Raw genomic sequence first — 18,276 nt, forward strand, 5'->3', positions numbered from 1 at the left:
AACTAGAGTGCCTAGCTATTTTAAGAAACCACTTTCCCTTTTAAAAAACTTTTAATTTGTAACCAACAGCATTTTAAAATGTGCATATTCAGAAGAAACAGAAAAAGGTTTGTGAGCCACATGGTAGGTTAATTTAAATTGATCCTGACATTTTTTGGTTTTGGTCTTTCATGGGATTTTTAGACCAAAATAAATATTTACAGTATATATCAAACCAGACTTGTACATAATTACTTGTGGTCCAGGCTTTTTGGTAATTCAGTTTTGTCATGTGGATCTAAATAATTATATTAAGTATCTAAGGCAGGGGTGTCAAACTCAATTTAATTGCGGGCAACATTAACATTATGGTTGCACTCAAAGGGACGGTTGTAACTTAAAGACTATATAAATATACATATATAAATATATAATATATATAAAATAATGTATTATATTACATTATTGGCTCTGCCTTGGATTATTATCAGTTCTGGTAATAAATTCATACATAACTACGTCTGAAAGCAGAAGTCTAGGGCACATAATTGAAAGCAAATATTCAACAATTACACCAATTGTATTGTATATTATATTCTTTGCAAGCTCTTGCGGGCCACATAAAATGAGGTCAGGGATGGCCTTGAGTTTGACACCCCTGAGCTAAGGTAGCTGTTATGTCTTGTACTGTCAGTAACTAAAAGCAAACTCATGCAATATTATTTTATTCCAGTCATTAAAACGTGTGTACCTGTTTTCTTGTGCGGGTTTTGCCCGTCCTCAGCTTGATGTACCTTGCTATCAATTCATTGCGACCTGGAACACAAAACAGAAAGGAAGGTCAAGCACAAAAACAATGACATTCAAAATGACAAAGGATAATTCATTTTTACATCATTGACAGTTCCCTTAAATGGACAGAAGGTGGCACTCTGGTCATTTGTTGAATAACCATTTTCCAGCAGCGTGACCTTTCCCAGAACTCCTCAGACCTGAGGCAAACACTTTGTCACAGGTCACAAGCACCTCAGCTTCCTATAGCAGACTGTAATTCATGTTCTGTGTTTTATTTGAAATACAAAATAAATAAGGTATTAAAGTTGTTTTTTTGTTTAGTTTTACCCACAACTTTTATTAGCTTGTTTCACACCTACTTATTGTCTGCTCACGTGGCCCTGAAGCCTAATTATAGAGAGTGCTAAGAAAACGGACCATGTTTTTCATCCCATAACATCTACTCTCGACATTCTGCACAAACAGGTTGTGCAGAGAACAACTTCTATTCTGGGATTTCATGGTCCTCTTTGCTGTGCACAACATTTACAGTAACAAGCACTGCCTTTTCAGCAAAATGCAGCTGGAATCAGGCAAAAATCACCATTGGATGAAGTGTAACGCGCATTATTATGTTGTCTTGAGGGGAAATCAGTCCATCAGTGTTTTTCACTTTGTTTCTTTGCCAGGTCACGTTTACTGGGTTTCTGTGGCTGAAAGTTGGGCCAAAAGGAGAGGTCGGACTGCTGTATCATTATGTATAATGACCTTAACTCTTCAAAACTTGCTTACAGAAATTGAAACCAATACAAATCGGTCAATATGTTCCCCCTTAAACCCACACACAAAAGACTGTGTGTCTAGGAAGTTGAACAGTCTTTGCAGTATCCAGACACACAATGACAGGAGAAACAAGTCCTGGTTTTTCACACACTCTGTAGCACTTGGCCTCCAGAAGGCCCTGGTTAGTGCAATTACCATACAAGTCCTGCCGGCCATCTCCGGCAGGCTTGCAGCCCTCACCGTCCTCTCCAAAAGAGTCAGCCGGCGGTGGGCCAGCAGAGGAACTGTCTGCCGATACTCAGCTAGCCCGTCCCCTCTGCCCCGGGCCAGGGATGGACACGCCCGCTCCAGCGCCTCCGCATTCCTAGCATTCCTCTAAGCCTGTCACATCTGTGCTAGCCAGTCTGATTGGCCTGGACCTGCGAACACAGCCGGGGCTCGGGTGAACACACACATGCACTTCCAGCTCTGGGAGTAGTAGGGGTTAGAGCCGGGGTGAGGGCCATTAGGTTGGGGTAGGGGGTCGTCGGTCGAAGGGGCAAAAGGGGCAGCTGATGCAGTAACTCTTGGAGGAAACACAAAGCCATAACTGTCTCTGCCAACAACTGCCACCTGGCAGCAGCCCCCTATTCCCAAAACAACACCAGCGTGTGACCCTGCACTCAACGGACTGCAGCACCTGCTGCCGGCCATCCCAGCGCAGGATGGCAGAGGAAGAACAATGCCAGCCCGACCCCCGCGCAACTGTCACTCTCAATCTCTTCAGCAGAGGAGCAAAAGGGGGGGACACATTACATTGTCCCAACCACAGAGTTCTGCCTTTAATTTCACAGATATCTCATTGCAAAGTACTGACATACAGTATGAACTACAGTTTGACTAAGAAAGAAACAGATAAGAACTTCTTGGTGTTCTTACATTAAAATGAAATACACAGCAAACTTTTGGACTTTGAAAGGTCCAGAAAAAAATGTAATCTCTTATTCAAAAAATGATGGTTATAAGTTCAAGTAAAAAGACAATATGCATTTTTCTTAGAGTGTTCAGCTCAGAAATTATATTGCGTGGTAAATCAAAAATGTGTTTGGTTCACCTGTTGAACAGTGCACTTCTGTGGATGTGAGCTGCGATGATATCTCTTTTTTTTCAAAACATCTGGTTGGTTTTGTAATATTTTAAGTTACAGCTTTTGTTTTATATGATATGTAGTTTGCTGCAGAAGCACCACTTTAAAGCAGGCTGGACGAATCACTTCAGTGTTTGATTTCAAAGTTTCAAATAAAGTTTTTATAAAGTTTAATGTTAAAATTATTTGTAAATGGAACTGTAAGAGACATTCCCTGACACTACTCTTTCTGCTCGCTGGAAAAAGACAAACCTGATCCTGATAGAACTGCAACAAATTGACAAAAGCCTGGATTTATCATCAACTGTTACATCCTAAAAGTTATATCGGACTAACTCATAAAAACACAAATGTGATGGGAGCAAAATCAACGCTGAGATAGTGAGTCCCAAATCCCTCATCCTACACTTTAACCTTTGCACTTGAAGAACATATACACATTTTGAGAGGCAACATAATCACTCAGCAGATCTGTGTTCAACCCGTCTTCAGACACAAAAAGCTGCTGAATTGTTTATTCAAGAGACTCTCGATCCCTAAAGTGTGGGTATGATGCATTCAGAAAAAACCTGTAGCTGTATGAGATTCATCTATTTAATAAATAAAAAAATAAAAACCTGACATAAGTGTTAGAAAAAAGTACCAGGTGTGCAAAGGACCATTTAATGCCTGATTTTGTCAGAACAGCAACCAAGAATGGGTGGTCATAATAGTAAATATGTTTTGCACAGTGTTCTATGTAACTTCAACAAAGAGTATAAGAGACGTGATCTGTGTGTTGTGAGTGGCAGCTGCAGCCGTGGCAACAGAGATCTGCTCAGACTTGGTGGAGGTCAGACAGATCGTGAAAAGGCTGCTGTTGCACCCAGCAGGGGAACATGAGAGGTGCTAACAGACACACAGAGCTGCAGCCATTAAACATCTATTGACCAGACGATAAACAGAAAAATAATCACCAACTATATTGAACAATTGATGAATAGTCTAAACTAGGGCCGGGACTTTAACGCGTTAATTAAGATTAATTAATTACACAAAAATTAACGCGTTAAAAAAATTAACGCATTTTAATCGCACTTATTTTTGCACCGCGGAACGTTTCTCACTGGATGAGTTTCAGGCGTACCGATTATACTGGAGCACCAACTAACGTTCATGACTTCAGACAACAACAAACCACAGTGAACAACAGTGGGAAATGTTGTTTTAAAAAACGGACGGATGGAAGCGTCGATAAGAGCACGGTTGTGTGCAAATTATGCAAAAAGGAATTCGCATATCACCGCAGCACATCAAGCCTCAAGTATCACCTCAATGCAAAACATATAGCAGCTAGCGTGGAAGCTAGCGTGGACGTTAGCCTCTTTTATCGCGTTCACACCAAAAAGAGCTGGTACTAAAATTAGTTCATAAGAACCTTTTTACCCCCACGAAAGTCCCTGCTAGAGAGCAGAGAGCTGCTAGAGAGCAGGGACTTTCGTACGGCTCTCTTGTGAGAAAAGAGCTATATGTCTGATTGGCTGGGCGGATTGCAAACCACGCCCCGTAAAACTCCCAAAAAGTTTTGTGAAGCCGCCATTTTATTATCCTCGCATTAGCATTATTAGCATTAGCCCAGCGCAGAAACGCAGAGAGACTAACTTATGGCAACACAAAATAAAACATGGGAGCGGTGGAGATGAGGAGGTGTCGGCGTTCTGGCGATTTACTCGGAAGGCTTCAGTAGAAGCTGCTGGGACTCCCAGCAGCTTCTACTGAAGCCAGTCCCCAACTCCGGGGACTTCCGGCCGGGGACTTTGGGCGGCAGTATCCCATGGGCAGTATACGCCGTTTGCGGCCTGCCAGTAAACCCAAAGCAGAAGAAGAAGTGACGTCAGCGGCTTCATTTGCCTAATCCACCCCAGGTTCAAAGAGTTCTCATGAACTAAATTCTCATGAACCTTTATGGGAAAAGTACTGCGGTGTGAATGCGCCTAATGGTATACTAAAATCCATGTGAAAAAAATTGCTTCTCACTGTTCTCAGGTCAAATATTTATATGTGATTAAAAATGCGATTAATTTCGATTAATTAATTACAAAGCCTCCAATTAATTAGATTAATTTTTTTAATCGAGTCCCGGCCCTAGTCTAAACATATTCATGCAAAAATGGCTTAAAATGCTTTACTGAATTCGTATTCTTTTGTAAAATGTGAATATCATTAGGTGTTTTTTCAACCTCACTTTTTTCTAACTAACTTAATGATTCTGTCTTTTTTCCTTATGTATTGCATATATGTACTTGGATTTCGTGACTTGTAATGTTTCTGTTATTGTTACCCGCCTGAGAAATACAGATGTCAATGAGCATTTTTCAGGCAGCTTGACATAATTACATTACATTACATTGCATTTAGCTGACGCTTTTATCCAAAGCGACTTACAATAAGTACATTCGACCGGGAAGACACAACCTTGAAGAAAACAGAATCATATAAGTACATCAGGTTTCATAGAGCCAAACATTTCAAGTGCTACTCAACTGGCTTTAGGTACATAATGTATGTTGTACTCATTTTCATTTATTTGCAATGTCCCTATGAAATAAACTAATAAATACAGCTCGAAATTATTTTAGCAGAAGTGATTAATAATGAAAATAATAGTCCTAGAGAGACGCTCTAGTAAAATCACAGTCACGGCCTCACTTGTCGTCAGCCTCTTACATGATCACAATCGCTATCTCTCCATATCTCTACCCTCTTTTTAAACTGCTTATGATTTCCATGCTGATTGCTCAACACGGCTCAGATCGCTGCAGGCTGCAGTTCTTAACCTCTTCCCCGGCAGGACACGCCTATCTTTTTATTTTACTACATGACCGCTGGAATTTTCCACTTCCATGCTAAGATAGTGGGCAAAAAGGTAATCTCTCCTCCCTCCCCGTAACCCCCCCCCTCTACAGTACCTCTCTTTCTCTCCAGCTCAGTCTCCCTCCTGAACCCTTTCTCCACCCATATTCTCTGCCCTCCTCCCTTCTCATAACATTGAGGTAATCCTAAATTGCTAACATACTGCTCAGCCATGACTGAAAACATTCCTAACATCTCAGCGAGTGGGCTGACAGGGAAGGCCTGCTCAGTCATCATTACAGAGCTCAGCCCCCTCCCCTATACCTCCTCACACATCTTCTCTCACAACTTCACACATGCACACACTGGATCTGCTGCTAGGTCCTAATGTGGTCTGCATAGGTGAAAACAGACATAAGCCTCCCTCTAGCACTGAGGTCTTTCTCTTCTTTTGTACCCAGATGCTTTGCAGTAAAGACAGCTGCAGAAAAAGAGAGAGAGAGAGAGAGAGAGAGAGAGAGAGAGAGAGAGAGAGAGAGAGAGAGAGAGAGAGAGAGAGAGAGAGAGAGAGAGAGAGAGGTGTGTGCTTGGGGTTTGACGTACCTGTCGAGGCCAGAATACTCCGAGGAAAGACATGTCAGTACAGCCCCAGAGCAAAACAAGACAAGCAACATTTCTGTGACACGCACACACTTCCTCTGAACTCAGGTCGCAAAATGTGCCAACTATTAAATTCCAACAAGGCATTCCAATGTACCAAAACTGTTATTTGCTTATAGACAGTGTTAATTGCTTTCTGAAAATCAAAGGAATCAAAAGTTAGATTTCTTGCCAAGTCAGATGAGAAGTATAACACACACTCTCTCACATCTCTCTGTTGAATATAAGGCTATGGCAGCAGCTAGTTAGCCTAGCTTAGCGTAGCATAACGTTGGAGACAGGGGGAGAAGCTAGCTTTCCTTTGTTCAAAGATAGAACACCTGCTATAAGGATCTCTGAAGCTAACCTGTGATATAAACCAAAGGTTGCAAAAAATCAACATGTTGTTGTTTGATGAGGGTTATACTTGTCTATTTATTTACAAGGGACATTGATCATTATGTTGTGACCTTCTACTATGTATTAACGGCAAATTCACAGCTAACGAATACACAGCGATTTTGAGTTTCAGGTGACTATGCACTAATGACAACATAGTTATCAAAATATTATCTATTTCTCCTAGCAGTTCAGACTAAATCTATTTTACCAATGACAGAGCCTAGCAAGATGTTTTCCTCTGTTTAGAGCCTCTATGCTAAGCTAAGCTAACTGGCGGCTGGCTTCATCCCAACATATGTTTACCATACAGACATCATAAAAGGTGGAAATGGGAATTTGTGCTAGTATCACTGAGGAAATCTTGATTTGTACTCAGTACAAAGTACTCAGTGATTGTTGAACATATGTGTGACTTATTGAAATTAAAATGTATGCTCTTTTGAACTTTTTGTCAACCCTAAACTTCGCAAATGCTTGGCAATGCTTCTGGTAAGTCTAGACAGGTTGTAAGGGCAAAGAACACACACATGTAAGAAGCAGTCATCTTGCTAAGGCGATGGAAATCTGCAAAAGGTTCCTCACCAATTGAAAAAAATCCTGGCAGAAAAAGTGGAATTCCCAATGGGAAGGATGACTTATTTTAGAGGCCACTGGAAGTCTGAGACTGCAAGGTAGACAGTATTACACAGTGCAATCGTTAACATTCCCCTAAGCTCACGTCAGGGCAGCTTTTAGATGTCTGAGGTAATCACCTTGTGAGACGGCTTCTTCTTGGGCATGCCTGCGCTTCCAGCAGAGCCTCAGATGACTTATTGTAAATGGAGAGGGTGTTTAGTGCTCTAGAAAAAAACGGGCCTCTAAAAGGCCTCCTGACAGTTTGTTGCTAAGGGGGCAGGTTTGTGAACAGCCGGCCTCTTTGTTGACATTCTCATGACAAATGTATAGAGCCTGGGACACAACACTATACTGCTAAACAGGCCTGAAGAGTTATTTGGGTAAATGTAAAGATGCCTGCAGTGATTTGTGGACAAGGTCTGTACGCATGTTGTAAAGTAGTTGTGCCATTCTGGAAAAGTATTATTATTTTTAAGCATAAGTCCCTCTAGTTTGCCTAAAATTAATATTTGATTAATTTTATTAGATGAATTTAGATTTCAAAATGTAAATTTACTACTGAATCAAGCTCAGAAATGCTTTAACATGGTAGCATGAGTTTAATCAGTATGCAGTTTTTCTGTTCTAGTGCTGAAGCCAATTTCTTTTTTTTAATTATTGATTATTTATGCAAAGTTTAGTTTTTCCTTAAATGTCAGAAAAATAGTGCCTGTGTTGAGCCCGAGGCAATGTCTTTACATTTTAAATAACCAACAGTCCAAAAGGTGGAATCAGCTAATGTGTGGCTTTTTTGTTTGATAAATTACTTTAATGATTAAAGAATCAGAAAACAAAAGCTGTTGATTCATATTCTGTTTAGTAATCGATCTATCCACTACTTGTGTCATCACTATTATGATTCCTAAGCCAGGATCAACAAAAGCTGAAACAGTGGCAGAGTTATTTCAGGTATGTGCCCGTCCTTGAATACCCAAATCTGCCTGAAAAATTATAGGTTGAGAAGAATCTCGTCAAGTAAAGACAGCCAAAAAAAAACATTGCTTTAAAGGCCCCATGTCATGGCCATTTCTACTGATCATAATTCCATTGTTGAGGTCTACTAGAATATATTTACAATGTTCAATGTTCCAAACTCACATTGGTTTCTCATACAGCATCTCTGTATAGTATGTGTATTCACCAGGTATTCACTCTCTGTCCTAAACGGCTTGTTGGAGCTCCTGCACCACCCTCCCTGTGAGCCCACTGTGCTCTGATTGGTCAGCTCGCCCACTCTGTTCTGATGAGTCCACCACCGTTACAGCGGAACATCAGTGATTATGTTTTACAATGACGTTTGTTAGCAACCAGAAAATGACACCAGTAAGGACAAACAGATGAGAATGCTGCGTGGGGTCTGGGTGCCGTGTTGGCGGGACGTTGCGGGGCTCGCTGCTCCGCCCTTTGAGGCTCGAGGAGCGGACAGTGTGAGCTGGACTACTGGTGTAGTTTCCTGGTTGCTGCGTGGGGTCTGTGAGACAGCGAGACACCGCAGAACTCAGCCTGAGCACACACACACACTCACAGCCAGGCTGATGGATTTTTTTTAACAATGACGGAAAAATCTGAAAGCAGTCCGTCATTTTGGCAGATTAGAACAAACTCAGAACAGCGCCAAAGCTAACACCGCGCTACAGTTCACGAGCATGCTCTCTCTCTCTTCCCCCCCGTCAGAGTTGTCTAAAGCTACAACGGAGCCTCCCTCCCCCCACCACCCCTCTCCAAACACCGGTTGCTGTAACGGACAAAGACAAATATCTGCAAACTGACGACATTGTGCATTTAAGCAACAAAAATGGACTACATATTTTTCATCTGAACACTAACAGCCTGAGACACAAACTGGCTGAACTCAGGCAGCTATTCATGAACGGTAAGGCAAGCATATTATGCTTTTCTGAGACCAAATTGGACAATTCCATTACAGATTCAGAGATTGAAATTGAAGATTATTTTGTAGTGAGAAGGGACAGGAATGTGAATGGAGGTGGTGTCTGCATGTACATACATAAAGACACCAATTTCAAAAACCGTACTGACCTGCATCATGAAAATATTGAATCTGTGTGGGTTGAAATTCTTTTTGACAATGCTAAATCTGTAATAGTCGGGACAATCTATAGACCACCGGAACAGAGTGACTTTTATGATACATTAGATGGGTGTTTGGCTGATGTGGGGGATGTAGAGACAATTATTATTGGAGACTGGAACACGGATATGCAACGTAAAGACACGTCCGTCTTCAAGTCCTTCAGTAGGATTTGTGATCTGCACGGCTTCAGCCAGCTAATCACCCAACCCAACCGGGTATGTGAAACAACACAAACTACCATTGATCTCATTCTGACCTCTGACAAGTCCAGGATCTCCAGTAAAGGGGTTATAGCATGCGGTTTAAGTGATCATTATATGATATTCTGTACCCGCAAAAAGCTAAAACAAAGGGCCGGCTGTCACAAAACAGTCATATCTAGAGACCTCAAAAACTACTCTAGCGAGGCCTTTAACCTAGAACTGGAGAGCCTGGACTTGTCAGATGAGCTCAGTGGTACACAAGTTGAAGAAACATGGCTTGGTTTCAAAAACAAATTCTCTGCAATACTCAATGATTTGGCCCCCCTAAGAACAACCAGGATAAAAAATCGCGCTGAGCCGTGGATGCACTCCGGCATACTGACCGCCATGAAAACCAGAGACAAAAAATGCTCTGAGTTTCATAAAGTCAGTCAATGCTTTCCAAAAGCACGAGCAGTGAACTCCAGGCCCACGTGACTGAACTAAAAATTGAAAGAAACAGACTAAGAAATGACGTAAGCTCCATGATCAAAACTGCCAAAAAGAGTTTCAACAATGTCAAAACTGAGGAAAACAAAAATAAACCCCGTGAACTTTGGAAATTACTCAATAACCAGCTTGGCTGCAGTAAAAAACTCAAAACGAGATTTTCTAACTTAAACATAAAGACAGATAACAGGCTCATCACAGACAAACTGGATGTGGCCAAGTACTTGAACATTTTTTTTCACAAACATAGCCACAACTCTTGTAAATAAATTACCCTCCCACTCAGGGCTTTTTGGAGTAGATCACATCATGACCTACTACAAAAACCTAGGGGTACGCAAAGATGATTTCAGTCTAGCAAGGGTAACAACAGCAGAGGTACTCATTAAACTGAGCGCCCTCCAACCTAACAAGGCCACTGGCCACGACAATATCCCCTCCAAATTCCTCAGAGACACAGCAACCGCCATCTCACCAGTCATAGCTCACATAACTAACCTCTCCATAAAACAGGGAAAAGTACCCAAAGACTTCAAAATTGCAAGAGTAACCCCCCTGCACAAAAAGGGCAGCAAATTGGACCCAGGCAACTACCGCCCTGTTTCTATACTTACCTCCATCTCGAAAGTCATGGAAAAAATAGTATATGAACAGGTCGAAAAGTACCTCGCGGAAAAGAAACTAATCTATGAATTTCAATCTGGCTTTAGAACATCCCACTCCACGGACACATGCCTTCTTTATTTGAGCGACCACATCAAACAAGAGGTGGACGAGGGCAAGTACTGCGGCATGGTGATGCTGGACCTACAAAAGGCTTTCGACACTGTCAATCACCCCATTCTGATTAACAAGCTAAAAGCAATTGGTTTTGATAAACTATCGGTGAGCTGGATGCAATCCTACCTGGAGGGGAGAGAACAGATGGTGGAGGTAAACGGTACTCTGTCCCCCCCCCTCCCAGTGAGCTGTGGTGTTCCACAAGGAAGCATATTAGGTCCGTTACTGTTCCTAATTTATGTAAATGACATGTCATCAGCATGTGACTGCAACTTGTTCCTGTTCGCGGACGACTCAGCCCTGCTGGTCTCTGACAGGAGCAGGTTGCAGGTTGAAAAAACCCTCAGCTCCGAGCTCGGCAGAATCTGCACCTGGCTCGCCGATAATAAATTATCATTACACCTGGGTAAAACAGAGTCCATTCTCTTCGGTTCGAAACATAATCTTAGCAAATCTGACGACTTCTCAGTTGCAGTGGGCGACATTATTGTCACAAGTAAGAAGGAAATTACATACCTAGGATCTATTCTTGAGGCAAACCTCTCCTGTGACAAAATGGCATCCAATGTAATAAAAAAAGTCAATCAAAGAACTAGATTCCTATACCGGATCTCCTCTCTGGTAAACAAAAACACCCTGAAAACTCTGGCAGGAGCACTCATTCAAGGGTACTATGACTATGCTTGCACGTCATGGTACCATAGCACCTCCAAGGCGCTAAAAATAAAACTTCAAACATCGCAAAATAAACTGGTCAGACTACTGCTTGACCTTTCATCTAGAACCCACCTCACCTCTGCCCACTTTGACAACCTAGGATGGCTTAGAGTAGACGACAGAGTACAGCTACTTGCAATGGGCCTGGTCTACAAGATCCACTACACCTCTATGGTACCCATGCACATGTCAAAATTCTTCCCAAAGGTCAAGGAATACCATGATCATAACACCAGAGGGAGCTCCACAAATCATGTGAAACCCAGATTTGGCACAAAAAAGGGGGAATACACGTTTCGCAATTATGCCACATCAAGGTGGAACGCTCTTCCCACAACTGTAAAGGAAAGTAAAACTATACTTACCTTCAAAACCTCTCTTAAAGAGCACCTTCGGGGGAGAGCATTGCAAAACTGGCCCCGGTAATGGTACAAATCTCAACCTGTCGTTCAATGGACAGCTTCCCCCCCCCCCCCATCTATGTATATACTCGCATTTTAGACTCTGTTACTAACTGTATATCTGTAGACTTGGTATGTCTTAAATGTCCGGTTAGGATGTATTAGAACGAAATCTAAAATGAAAATTGTAAATAAGCAATCTGTATGTAAAAAACCACCAGTATGTAAATTGTAAATAAGCCATCTGTATGACAAATATGTCTTATATGTCTTAAATGATATGATGAATTGGAAATGGGGGACCCTGATGTAAACAAGACGAAAGTCTTTCTCTGGTCTGCATCCCCTTAACAATTGTATGTTTTGAGCTGTACTGTACTGTACCCAATATACAAGCTGTTAATAAACTTTTCAATCAATCAATCAATAAAGACCAACGGGTAATACGGGATTTTGACGGAAACGTTACGATCCTGTCCGTCAAAATGACGGGCCGCAAAAAAGTCTAGCGCTACCTCTGGTGCGGAGATCCGTGGAGATCCGCGGCTGAGAAAAGATAAGGCTGAGTGAGTGTGTGTCCGTTACGTCACTATTGCAAGGAAGAAAAAAAATGGAAAAAGAGAAATCTCCAACGAGGCGTTCTGGGGCAGCATAGACAGGTATTTTCTGTGTTAGAGTTTTACTCGCTACAGGGTGTACTTTGAGGGTTTGTGACTCTGCAGACCGTTTACATGCAGAAAAAGCTACTTAACACACAAGGGGACGGGTAATAACCAGAAAAGCATGTAATGGGACCTTTAAAAACAAACAGTAATGTGTCTAAAATAAACAGCCTCACGGAGACTTTGGTGGCACTGATTGATGGTTTTATGGTTCCTCTGAAGCCGGAATCAATTTTCAAGTTTTTGAGTCATGATTGACAATAATTAAAGGGCAGGAAAAGCTTACAAAGCATGGCTAGAAGGAGTTAGATTTCAATGGTGAATAAAACATAATTTCACAAAGCCTAAAGGGGGTTTGTTAAGGACAACTGCGTGTAAAACAGTAAAGAAAGCAACACAGTTCCTGTCAATCAACATTTGTTGCTGTTCACCAAAATTCCAAGCTTCAAATGCTAACTGTAATTAGCAGAGCGTGCTTTGTCTCAACAACAGCAATGGGAAAGTGGGATCAAAATAATGAAAGACAAATGTGCGCAATGCCTTACACCTGGATGTCAGTGATTCCACCAGAAGACTTGCCAACATATCCATCTGGAGCTTTTCATGGCATTAAAGGCTCAACACCTGCACATTAATGAATACACTGCAGGAAACAGCATTAATATTCTGAAACCATGTGGATGTTTAAAATCTTAAACATTCCAAAGTGATGTTATTGTTCCTGAACCTGGATTCACGCTGCGCTAATTATTGCCAATTTACCCGAGCCATCCTGCATCAAACGCAACACTTCTCCAGAAACCAGCTCCAGCCCACAGGCAAAACTCTCCCCGCAGTACCGGTTTGTGGAGAAACAAGCACATGGCGCTCAGCGAAGAGCAGGTTTTGCGACTGAAAGTGTAGCGAGGAAGAGAAGAGGCCATAAAACAGTGTGCTGTAAAGAAAAACAGAGTAGAAAAAGACAGGTGTAAATCAAGAGGAGAGGAGCGGAGATGATCTCAGGATGGCAATAACTGGCTCTGAGAGACTGGAAGAACCTGGCCCGGGGTCACAACTCAACAGGTACAGACTTGTTTAAGAGAGCACCGAGTGGAAAGAAAACACCTCTGTGTCAAAGCAGTGACAAGAGCACAAGAGGGAGAAAAGTACTTTTCTCATTTTTCTTTAGGGCCTCATGGTGCGTGTTTTCTTTTAACCACAAATCTCTGTGGGATGGATGGTTTTCTCATTTTGGTGCATTCATTATGGGACTGTTTTCTATGGAATTGTTGTTCCTTTGTTGCTCTGGCTGTTATCCAACATACTTACCATACATTTTTCCCTCATCTGACAGGATGATTTTCCTCCTGCCGCAGGGGGGGTATATGGCGAGGGCCTCCTGGAAGCTCTGCTCGATGTCCGGGCTCCACACGCCCTCGGCGTCCCCGTCAATGGCCTTGTCATCGTTCTCCCCGTCCAGCCCATCTTCAGGGCTACCGTTGGCACTCCACTCGTTGGACGCAATGGTGGCGGCTCCCCCTGGGCCCGACCCCGAGCCCCAAAATCAAGGGATCTGTAGGAGACCTTTGAGAGAAAGGCATAGGATGCTTAGATTATTTTATATCTTCATATTGATTTAAATTATTTAGCAAATGTTAACAAATAATTAACTTTGAAATCTAAACAGTGGAAAGAAAATGTTAAAGAATTTGTTATTATCAACAAAAGCTATGACAACACCAAATCAACAATAACTAGGCACTAGGCAGGTAATGTCAGTGCAGCCGAAGCCTGGTATAGTTTATAAACTATAGAGCTCCATTGTTACTCCAACAAGAAGCCTATGATTGCTGTTGGGCTTCTTCGGCTTATTAACAAAAGAACTAGTGGCCTGATTTTCATTACATTCGGTGAAAGGATGTACCATGGGCAAAAGAAGAAGCCATTACATGTTGGTGCTGATCTGAATCCCATAGAAGCAGTATTCTTTTTCGCTTTCGTCAAATTGCAAAAAAATAGGGCATTTGGCCATGGCAAAGTTCTGTGCTCTCTGAGTGACCTTCTTGTTATCTAACATTATTTAAAACACATTATTGAGCTACATAATTGCAATCTGTGGCATGTTTCGTATGAGTGAGGGCACTGTGAGTCAATCTAACAAGTCCTGGTGATGTAAATACTCACTAGTGCATCGAATCTGTATTGATCCGCTGCTGCACATAGTTCCCCAACAAGTGCCATGTTTACTTCTGTTTGCTATAAAGCTCTTAGGACATTACTTCTTATTTAAGAAAAACACGTTATATATAAGGCATTGTTTAAGGATTTATAATTTAAGTGGGAATTCATATTCATAAGCAAATCACATGAACAACATTGAGTTGTTCATTTGCTACCAATAACAGAAATGAGTGCAGCAATAAGCCATCATTTTCATAATTGTAATAAGGAAACTCTTCTGCTTGAACCACAACATGTACATCTTACTACAAAACTATAAAAAAAAACAATAATTTTAGGCAGTGAAAATTGTACAAACTATTGTATCAATTTTGGTCAATCGGCCACAGTCGTAAATGTGGGTCATGTGATGCTAAATGCATTGCTATGAGGAAAATCATGCCTCACAATAACTATTTTATTAGGTCTACCATACTGTCTTATTACAAACCGCCTTTTGTTTTATCAACATATTCTTCTTTTTGAGATTGACATGTAGAAACTCAGCCAGTAAACTGCTGTAAAAATGTTTTTATATTTGGCACAAGTTGCATGAATCTTGGAAAAATGTTCTCAGAAAACATCCACGGTTTTTTGCCTTCATTTTGACAAACTGAGCTGTAATAACAAACAGGTTAGTGTAATGGATTTGTATTTGTTGCCTTGTTTCGACTCTAGCAACTCGGCTTATAATCAGAAGCAAATTTCAATAAGATCAATAAAATAAAGGAGAACATGATTTCTGATTTTAAGTAATGTCGGCTACCTCATTAACAGCTTGCCATGCTGTGTGAACTTCAACCCGGCTTAGCTTCTCTACAAGTAATGAACATAAAGTGGCTTTAAAGAGCTGAGTGAGTTCATGTTAAGCATAATGAGAGTTGAAAAGGGAATGTCATTCATGTGTAGGTCGTTACTTTGCCTCTCTTTGACAATGTCTTTATTGCTGTCATTAAATCTGAATGAATAAACAATGCTAACCGTAATTATTACTGTAATTTCCTCAATTTTATTTTCCTGAAATGGCCAAATGAATTCAAGATATTCCATAAAATGTAGTTTAAAGACCTCACTAATCAGAGCTGGCCTCAAAGAATTCTTGTGGTGTGGGAACTGTGTCCCAGTGTGGTTGGCTCATGACTGACTGCAGGCTAAGATCTTAAGTATTTTTCAAGCTGCCTTTCAGCATTGTATTGTTTCTGAACGTCTATGAGGTAACCACGATCTTCCCAAGATGCTTGTGTTTCTGCTGTAGCATTTCTGCAGATGTTGACATAAATAAAGCATAATAGAGAGAGTTGTATTATACTGAAATGTAGAGTTTATATGATAGAATGTAAAACAAGTATGTTACATTATCTGTTTTCAGCTGTTATTTCCCCGATATGAGCCATATTTTAAGTCTTTTAAGAGGTTTTGCAGAGTTAGGGAGTCAAATATGGACAGTTTAATTATTTCACATAAAAATAAATCCAGAAATTAAGCTTCCTTTGTTTCGTACTTAAAATATTATCTAACATGTGAAAAATGTCTATGTAAACAAGTGAAACCATTATACTCAAGGCCACAGAAGTGTGTATAATTATTTGGAGTATAATTACACCAAAACTCTGCCGCCAAAAAGTGGTTTTATTTTATCTGGAATTTTGTCATGATGACCATGATAGTTTTGAAATCCCTCTATCTCCCCCTTCTGTTTATCTCTCATTATTTAGAAAAAGTCACACTTTTTCACCACATACTGGTGAAAAAGCAGAGGTGAAGGATTAGTGACGCTTCCTTTCGCTTCCCATCATCATAAAAGAGGAATTAAAAAAGATCAAAGGCGGGTAGATACGTTTTATCCCGCAGCGATATCCATCCAAACGCTACATACAACATTTACTTTATGGACGTCACTGAAGCCAGACGGGAGTTTGGCTAATATCCACAAGTCCAGCAGCTAATTTTAGCTGAGAGGGTATTGGTTATGGCGGGCCCTCTGCAACAGGGTCACGGTGTTAAAACTCAACACTGAAACTGAGCACTCATCAGCAGCTCAAGTGATGCGTGTCTGTCCTCGCAGATCACACTGGATCCTCCCAATCACTGCTCACTGGAGTCAGGGTTAGTTTAATCATACTCTGAAAAAACGTAATTTTAAATACAATGACTAAAAACAAAGACATGTGGATATGCGAGTGAATAAATCAATATAATTGAAGCTGCAACAAATGAAATGAAATGTGTCTACAAGTCCTTTGATAAAATATTATTGTCTCTTCATTTTCTTTCTTTTTAAAATGTGAGAATTTTTCATCTATTGTTGTGTTGTATTATAGTAAACTGAATATTGTGTTTTGTGAATTGAATTAGGGCTGCTGCAGGTAATGAATATTTCCATTAGTCTGCATATCATTTTCTCAATCAATCAATTTCTGTCTATACAATGCGAAAGATTTGAGAAAAATGTCTGAGAAATCGATGCTAAATATTTTGTTTATCCTGTAGGAGCATCAATCCAGCAAGTACTTGCAATTTCTGCCTTAGAATTAAAAACAATAGTTCAGTTAGTCGTTCAGATCAAGTAGTTCTAGTCATTGAAATTATTTAAGAGTTTAAATGTCAACTTTGGACCTTTCTGGAGAATTGTGAGCACACATTAACACATCATGTAATAGTTACCCCAACTTTTCCAGCAGCCTGTGATGACAAACTAATTTTACTTTCATTGTGTAGTTGTCAGCAGCCTGTTTGTTGGTACAACTTAAAAACAGAAACATCTTTCGGCCCAAAGAGCCATTAACATCAACACTTCTGTGAACCCTGAACACACACCAGGCCACACAAGTCTGCTGTTAGAGTGTCTCTCAGGCAGTATTTCATTAATGAACGCACAGGTGCTGCAGGGCAACTGCTCCAGTCGAGCCGGGGCAATAATCAGAGACTGGTGGCACAGTGAGGGAGGGGCGGCCGCTCTATTGTTTATCTCCAATTATAGCAGAGAAAACACTGCAAACCTCCTCCACACTGCGAGCTGAGCAGCAAGCAGCGCTCAGATCTGACGGCCTCGATGGAGCTCAGAGTGCGTTCAAGAGAGGCTCTTCAGCGAGAGAGGGGCCTGAATTCCAGACATGTCCTTATTAAGAAAGGGCTGCGAGTGCTCACTGTTTCTCCTCCTGCCTCCCTTGTGTCAACCCAACGCCCTCCCTCCCTCCTCTTCTGCCAGCCCCCCCACCACCACCACCACCACCCTCCACCCAGCGCTCAGAACGTCTCTACCCAAATAAGGACAGGAGACCAGGGGATGCGTGTATGGGAGGAGTGGGTGGTGGTTGGCTTGGTTGGTTGGTTGGAGAGCAGACGGGGGAAAGGGGGTGTGTATGTGGGGTGGGGGTGTTGTCCAATTTAGGCGTCCACTTTGGGGTCTGGAAAACAGTGGGATTGTTCCAGCTGGAATGCAACATCAGCAGTGAACACGCTCAGAGCTCAGACTAGAGGCAGGCCATTGTCAGTGGAGCCATTTTTCAATGCATCCTCGTGTGGAGTCACAGGATTCTAA

General features: G+C 41.4%; 1 protein-coding gene across 2 annotated transcripts in view; it reads right to left on the minus strand.

Moving 5' to 3' along the window:
* tead3b (TEA domain family member 3 b) overlaps window positions 1-18,276 on the minus strand; it is a 42,246-nt gene that overhangs the window by 14,467 nt on the left and 9,503 nt on the right. For both annotated transcript variants that reach the window (XM_034205700.1, XM_034205699.1), the window contains exons 3-4: window positions 13,845-14,099; window positions 731-795 (exon numbers count right to left, since the gene is read on the minus strand). In XM_034205700.1, coding sequence (XP_034061591.1) covers window positions 731-795; window positions 13,845-13,851 — 72 coding nt within the window. In that variant the 5' untranslated portion in view covers window positions 13,852-14,099. The remainder of the gene's footprint in view (window positions 1-730; window positions 796-13,844; window positions 14,100-18,276) is intronic.

This window comes from Gymnodraco acuticeps, unplaced genomic scaffold (genome assembly GCF_902827175.1).
Source record: "Gymnodraco acuticeps unplaced genomic scaffold, fGymAcu1.1, whole genome shotgun sequence".
In the NCBI taxonomy this organism is placed as follows: Eukaryota; Metazoa; Chordata; class Actinopteri; order Perciformes; family Bathydraconidae; genus Gymnodraco; species Gymnodraco acuticeps.